Source organism: Squalius cephalus (assembly GCF_949319135.1).
Source record: "Squalius cephalus genome assembly, chromosome: 21".
Lineage (NCBI taxonomy): Eukaryota > Metazoa > Chordata > Actinopteri > Cypriniformes > Leuciscidae > Squalius > Squalius cephalus.
In genome coordinates, this window is record NC_137142.1 from 22,817,205 (window position 1) to 22,825,118 (window position 7,914).

Genomic DNA, 7,914 nt, shown 5'->3' on the forward strand with positions numbered 1-7,914 from the left:
GACGGGGATTTGGATTTTGTAGCACTATAAAGGTTATCTGAAGGACTAGCATTTGGATTGTAGGCTACGTATGGATCTTTCGTTTTTCATTTTGGTCGAGAGAGTTCGGCGTTAAGTGTTTGATCTTTTTTATTTAAATACTGTTTTATTCCTCTTTTTTTGTTTCTTTTTAAAAATATATATATATTTAGGAGCATATTCGTGTCTCTTGGAAATGGTCGTGCTTCCCATTTAGCGCTTAGCCCTATTTTTAAATTAAAAGTATGTAGCTAATCGTCCATCATTAAACAATGTAATACGTGGAACAATGCGCAGTTTTACAGCTGTAACAAACCTCAGTGAATTACATAGGCTAGCGCTTTTTATTTAGGTTTATGAAACGTAAGAGAGAGAGAGAAAAAAACTCCCGGAGGATTAGGTTGAAGTTTGTATTTTTTAGGCCTACTTGTAAATAATGACATTGTACACATCAGTCTCTGTGAAGATTTATTTTTTAATGCAAAAGATTATTTTTCTAATTTGTATATACATATAAAATATACAATAATTTACAGAAGATAAATGTAAACACTGTATAAATATCAGCAATTCTATTTGTATTTTTTTTTTCAAAAGGGCAATGCAAAATCGGTAATATATACGCGTATTTACAATAATAAAAATCTAGACATTAATCTTACAACCTAGCAAACTAGCATACATGTAGTCTACTGAAGGGATTATGCCTAAACAGGCGAAAAATCAATAAACAGGCCAAGATACTCTCTGTAGGCTATATCTAACGACATGTAAAAAGGTTTGGTATAGGAAAAGTTCAGTGAAAGGATGGAATAGACGATGCTGTTTGTCTCCGCATAGTTTCTCTTCAATAAAGACCAACAGAATAACAAGCATCGTATGTGAACATAAAACCGTGTAGCCTGTCAAATTAATGGGGGGTAAAAGAAGTGTAGCAGACCTACGGGCAGATTTCGTACATTTTTAGCTATTTGGGTAGCCTATAATCTTTGTAATATGCTACAAAATATTTGGTTTGCGTGAAAATACATGTGTTCATTAAAAAAATGTGGGTTCAAATTGACTATCCATTTAGGCCGAATTTGGTTGCAGGTCTAAGCTAATGGAAATGAGTAATGACATAAGAAATTAAATGTTTATTTATTTATTTATTATTATTTCTTTTTAGCCTACTAGGCGTTTCTGCTGTCAATCGCAACAAGCTCTTTAAATTAGAAAAAAGCTTTTAAAAACCTAATTATAAGGGCATTTCTTTAATAAGAGCTTTGTTGGATCTGGCAGATCCCACACTTCAGATCATTGTTTTCTCGCGCATCACCCATCAACAAGTGATGCTGATCAACAAGTGGCACTTGCCAAATCGGCTGTGCCCTCAGCAGAAATAATCTCTTGGAAATTGTTTTCTCTGAGACTAAGACAATCAGCCACACTGTGTTATGTCTGCTTGTTTATAATACAATATAAAGTCTTCTGTGTTCAGGGGAAGAAGATTCATTGCACTTTTAAAGCCAATTTGGGGACTCTCACTTTTGGAATAAACTGTGTAGTTCACAAGAATAAATTCTTTTAAATTGGTATATTTGCTGAAGTTCTTTAAAGAAAACATATTTGCTATTTCACTCGTCATTTGACTGGCAGAACCGCTGCAGACGGTGAACTGAAGGACGTTCTTCAGTCGGTTAAGACAAATAGTACATTCCGTAGGTCACTGGCCCACCGAAAAGTCCCGGGACTGGTAACGCAGGTCTAGCAAAGGAACTGGACGGTCCGTAGAGGGGTGGAGAACCAACGTGTGTTCCGAGTGGGAACGGAAAGGCGAACGCAGGTAATAATGGCTTGGTTGCAAGTTTTAGTTTCTCTAGTTCGGCCTCTTGAAGCCTTTTTGCCTTCGCCCGTCTGTTTTGAAACCAGATTTTAACTTGAGTCTCTGTGAGGTTGAGTGAATTGGAAAATTCCGCCCTCTCTGCAATAGAAAGATACTGTTTTTGACGAAATTTTCTCTCCAAAGCGAGCAGCTGCGAGGTGGTAAACGGTGTCCGCGGTTTTCGGTTGTTCTTATGTTTTCTGAGGGTACACGGAGGTGGACTTGAGTGCCCTGCGAACAAACAATAAAACATTAAACATGTTAAATAGAGAATAATTATGTTACGTTGCCTTGATAACAATGAATCCCTGCTTTTTCCACTTATGCTTCACGTTTATTTTCAGCATTATCAGAAGTAGGCTATATACATAGGCTATGCGAAATTGGGATAGCCTAGCCTGCTTGAAATGCCTATTAAATTGCCTATACATTCAGATATGAAAATATAGGCATAGCCTATTTTTAAATCAAATAGCCTACATCCACAAATGTGTCTTAAAAAGGAATGCGTTTTTGCAACGCAGGCTTTTCTTTGCAGAAGTAGTAGCCATACTGGTCAATTATATTCTACTTTTGGATGACATCAAGACTTTCCTCTACACGTCTCACAATCGTTTTATTTTCATACAAAAAGCTCATTTCAAATCTAAATAAACTTTTTATATATATATATATATATATATATATATATATATATATATATATATATATATATATATATATATAGGCATATATATATTAAAATTCATGTTTATAATTGCAATGCCTCACTGAACAACTCACTTGGCGGAGAAGTGTACGAGGGTGTCTGAAACCAGCCGGACTGTCCCTTGTCATTTAGTTCTTCCATATCTCCTCTCTTGCAGTCGGATAGGTTGGAGACGCTCTCCACTGGGATCTTTCTGTCTGCGTAAAGAGCCATGGGCGAGAGCCTCAGCCGCTCATCTGCACTGGATGTCGGAGATATAATACCAGATTCAGATGACGTGTATAAAGTCCGTGTGCTTGTTCTGTCTGATATTAAAGATTCCACACTGAACGGGAGACTCTGCGCCTTGCCTTTACATCCTTTGACAGTCGCTTTATCGTTGGTTTGCTCCTCTTTGTCCGCACTTTTGCGTTCCTGTAGTTTTCCTTCTTGGGAGAGTGGCCCTTGAAAAGAATTCATCATGGATGATAGAGGGGCCATACAATAAGAATATGTGAGTCGTCCTGAATTGTACTCGTTCCCCAGTGCCTTTCCCTTCTGCCGTCGCGCTTTTGCGACGCCTGCCTCCCTCTCCTAGCAGAGCGCACTCGCAGCTATAAACTTCCAAAAGTTCTCTTTTTTCCCTGCCGCCCTCCAATCGGCTTGACATTTCACCCACATGACTTTCCGCTTGCTCGTCCTGATTGGTCAAACAAGTTTCTTTGAGACGTCACAATGATTTTGAAAGAAATGTTGCATGGTTAATCATACTTGTCTTGCCGAGGTGGTTTATTGATTGCTCTGGGGGCTCCAGTCTTGGAGGCAAGGAGCCATTTGAGAAGTTTTGTTGCAATTAACCAGAGGGGATGTCTGTATAGCGGGCCTCCGTACTCATTAACTGAACTCTTATTGAAAACATACAGCGAAACAAACCACTTCCTTGGCCTCTTCGTCCACAATTTCTGGGAGATTTTCTTTATAAAAACGCTGGATAGTGGAGATAGCGGAAAAATATTTATATTGCACATGTGATAGAATTTCGAGAGTGTTATTCAACGCCAAGATAAGGCGGGTGGTAGGCTATTATTTTTTTTACATTTGTGGTATAGCCTGATTTTTTTAATTTTATTTTTAATTTTATTTAAAATTGCTTTTTTAAATTTTAAATTCTAAATCGCATCGGGTTTGTTTTACCTCAAAAATGGAACTATGTTCAGAGAAAAAACAAAACGTTTATCCATAAAGACAAAACGGTAGGACAAAATGATGTGATTGAATTGAGGATGATTTTGTCACGCTGCATTACAGCAATTTAAAGCTTGTCTTGGCCCTTTAAGACTGCAGAAAGCCTCCATTGAGGCGCAACTGGCAACCCCTCACCGTAAGTCAAAGCATTTCATAACGCAGACAAGCCCTGTTTTGGAAGGCGCCAGTCTCGGCAAGATCAAAAAGGAAGCTACCTCAGGGAGAATATGCAACAGTTAACTCCACTTAACCAATTGTCCTCGAAGAGTTTAATGTCAAGGCAATAGCCAGAGGGCAATCAGTTCCCACAGACAGCGCGCACTACTCAGTTAACTGTTGCCTCACTACATGTCTACTTTTAGAAGGTTTAGACTTGATCATTTTTATCATCGGAGCATGTTTACTTTGCAGATTTCTGCGAAAGAATGAACTGGAGCTATTAGCCCAGTAAAGTTTACTTTTAAAACGGATTTAGACCTTTGTGCCAACAAGTTAAATTAACTAGCTACCCTAAATGTAATAAGCGACTCCTGTAATTAGCCTATATACATTTTAGTTTAATATTAAATTTTAAGCATTTTAGCAGTTCGTTTTAAAATCATACTATAAAAACGCGTTCATTTAAAAAAAAAAAAGAAGAAGAAGAAAGAAAATAAAGTTTATTAGGCTATAGGCCTACAGCAATGTTTGGTTTTATTATTAGTAGCCTGCGACCTGCTTGTGGATCATGACATTCATTTGATCAGTTTCAAGACCTGAAGAAGCATATTTCTTCCAGGACGTAGAGTTAAAATTTCATCTATTTGACAAAAGTAATTATACAAAAAGTAGCTATATAGTAGGCTATAAACGGAAACTTACTGTAGGCTATAGGCTATTATGTCAGCTAATATAGGCTAGGATGTACAATGTATACGAATCCATTTAAGAACCACATGATTCATCGATACAAACTGCGGTTTGGCTAATTCTGATTCCGCACTTATAGGCCTATGTTTGATATTTAAAATTTTAAATTAAGAGTTGCTGATGCAGTCTGTAAATAGGGCCTATTACGTTTAGAAGCCTAATATTTGATAGATAATTTGTTAAGAGTAATACCAAATGCCTTTTCTACCTTTCAAGATGCGTGTTGTGGACTTCATGCTCTATGTCTTTCAATCCAACAACACCGGTGAGAAAAAAGTGGAGTGCTTTTTCTCCTGATCCACAGTGCCTGCTCTCGATAAGGCGGTATTTCAGCGAAATCCTTGGTGAATGTAATTGCTAGGCCCATGTAACCTCCTCCCATGAGAATACCACTCCAAGTGTTCTTCAAAACCAGTGCACATATTGAAACATTTACTAAGGAAGTGGTTCTCTGATTTATTACAAAACAAAATACTGTAAGTAGTGTGTCTATGTGCTACTCATTACCCCAAAATGGCAGAAGCTGACATGGGTTAAGATGTGAAAGAGCCCAAACAACTTATATATTTATATAAATATGTGAAAACAGGACCTTTAAGACTATTTTCCTACTGATAAAGGCTATTGCAATAATTCCCCCAAGTAAACCATTAAAATATTTGCTGAGAATAATTTTTTTTTTTTGTGCAGAATTATTAATTATTCATATTTAGCTCACTTTCTACCACAAATTAATTCAGAAAATGTTGAAGTTGCCATTTAATAAATTAAATGTTCTTGGCATTTATGTGAGACATATTTGCTTTTAGATGCTACAAAGGTACAAGTGTACTGTAAAATGCTTAAGAACATAGGCTATATAAATCCTAGTCTATATGGTATAACGGGGCTAAAGGCTCCACGGGGTAAAAGGCTCCTTTGATTTTATTTTCCTCTAAACCTCTAGATGGCAAAAAACTTGCCATAGCACTTTCCAAAACATCCGCTTTTCAAGATGCAAGTGGATTTTTGGCTGATCCTTGACGCGATCACGAGTAGGAACGCAAAGTTCTGCACTACTTTGATGTAATATTTTACGTAAAAAAAAGTTGTCGATTTAAGTAAATGAGAATCGCTAAAATTATTGAATATATTTTGAGACAAAGGTCTTGTTAATGATTTTCAGTTTTGTTCAAGCTAATTAAAGCAACAGTTTTTCATTAACGGAAGAATATGTAAAGGTAGGACTATGGTAGGCTATTTGGGGTAAAAGGCGCCCCTGCTGTTGAGGCGAAAGGCACAATAATTAAAATGATAATAAATATCTGGTTGACTTTTCCATTTGTTGACATGACATGGTTAGATTCAGGTGGTAAATATCATATATTAAGTTGGTTGTATTACTATGTGCATTTTGTGGGGGTAAAAGGCCCATCTTGCCACCTATAAGATTTTTAAACAAAATAAACCACTTTTATGATTTATTTTCACACAAAATATGTTGCTCCATAAATGTTCAATACAAACATTTCTTTTTTTTTTTCTGCAATCATACACATACATTTTTTCTTAAGTTGTGCCTTTAGCTCTGTTGTACCCTATATATAATTGGTACTACCAGAAGCTGGACTTGCATTACTGTACAGTGGGCCACAATGTCCTCATTATTTGTTAACAAACCAAGATTTTCATATTCTTAGAGCCAGTGTCAAAGTTGATATGTTAAAAGACCACATTAAGATTTCTATCTGAAGACATCGCTGTTGCCTTTTGCTTCTATATAGCTATTAAGTAATTTCCTTTGCCGTCATCTCAGGACGTTATTTCATCTCTGGGGAATTTAATGTCATGTGTAACTTTCCTCCAGTCTCCCTTGACTCTCAACCTTTTTTATTGAATAATTAATTTTTCCTGTTACTCTTCTTGAGGTTAGTATAATTGCTTGAAATGTAAACACACAATGTTATTATTTGGGAATCCCTCATGACTTGACTATTGCTCTGCCAATGGAACAATTGCTCTTAAGCAGTACAATACTGTTTATGTTAGTCCTCTGTGCATGAGTTCAAAGTTTTGCAAAGATCTGATTCTTGATGGAATGTTTGCCTATGTCCAAGGGGGGTTACATAGATTTCTCATGCATCCTTAGCTTTGATTCTCATGTTTAAAAAAATAAAGCCAAGCAGAATTCTATGCTGATTGCTGAAAGACTCTTGTGGTTGGAAAATGCATCTTTTCAAAAGGAAAATTGTTGGGAAAAGTTGTGTCAGTTATAAAGTGGTACATTTTTGTTTGCTCCTAGTCATTGGATGTAAGCAAACCTAAGTGTTCGAAAACAGAAAAAAATGTATAGTTAAATACTCCAGATTTACATGACATTAAATGTTTTTTTAGTGCCAATTTAGACTAATAATTCAGAATCATGCCAGTATCTTGGATGATGCAATAGTATTCATACACAAATGTGTGAAGCATAGTTGAAGTTCAAGTTAAATTGCCATCATCTTGGCCCAACTGACATTAATAGTTCAAGACGTTTCATACCCTCTCCAGCTATGCCGACATGCTGTATGTTGAGCCAATCACAGATGTGTGGTTATGCCATAGTACAGAGAGGACAACCCCCTCCTCTTACACACACACGCATACACACACACACGGCCATTATGAAGTTTAAGGTCACAGAACTATCTCATCTCTGTGGTTTTACAGCTCTATTTTGTGATCTCATCCTAGCATGTTAGTGTCTTTCTGATCTGTGCCTCATTTCTCTTTAGACCATGAAAACCTTTGAGAAAGCTATACTTCTAAGCATGTAAAATCTCAGACTGTCATCTTCAGAGATTTCCATCTTCATAACCAAGTCTATGCTTTTCTATAGTCACCGCTAAAATGGGCCGTCTATAAACATTAAATCTTGAGGCATATCCGTACAGATTGTATTGGCATCATGTTATGATAATCATAGGCATTTAGACGATCAAAGAAAATCCTTGCAGAGGTTTCAAAGGGCACAAGTAACCATTTTAAATGAGATCAGTGTTTTTGAATACTCCAAGGCACAGAACTTGAACTTTTGGCTTCAAGGTTTTTGTTTTTTAATCAGATCTTGTTCTGTGGATAATACTTTGGCTTGTCAAGATCAATTTACATACGCACATTACAGTAGTTCAGTTTTGAGCGTTTTCATCTCTGTGTCAAGCAGTGCCTT

At 36.6% G+C, this 7,914-nt stretch overlaps 1 protein-coding gene across 1 annotated transcript; it reads right to left on the minus strand.

Moving 5' to 3' along the window:
• Positions 1-1,021: 1,021 nt before the first annotated feature.
• On the minus strand, positions 1,022-3,156 carry msx3 (muscle segment homeobox 3). Its single transcript, XM_079855567.1, has 2 exons — positions 2,666-3,156; positions 1,022-2,113 (listed from the first exon to the last, which is right to left on the minus strand). Exons 1-2 carry the CDS (start codon positions 3,069-3,071, stop codon positions 1,698-1,700), a joined length of 822 nt encoding a protein of 273 aa, XP_079711693.1. The 5' UTR covers positions 3,072-3,156; the 3' UTR covers positions 1,022-1,697.
• Positions 3,157-7,914: the final 4,758 nt, after the last annotated feature.

Bases quoted from the DNA above. Each gene is read 5' to 3' on its own strand.
- msx3 (XM_079855567.1), bottom strand. From the start codon at position 3,071: ATGGCCCCTCTATCATCCATGATGAATTCTTTTCAAGGGCCACTCTCC. The intron at 2,114-2,665 runs GTGAGTTGTTCA...GTTTGTTCGCAG, and splicing joins CTCGTACACTTCTCCGCCAA to GGCACTCAAGTCCACCTCCG.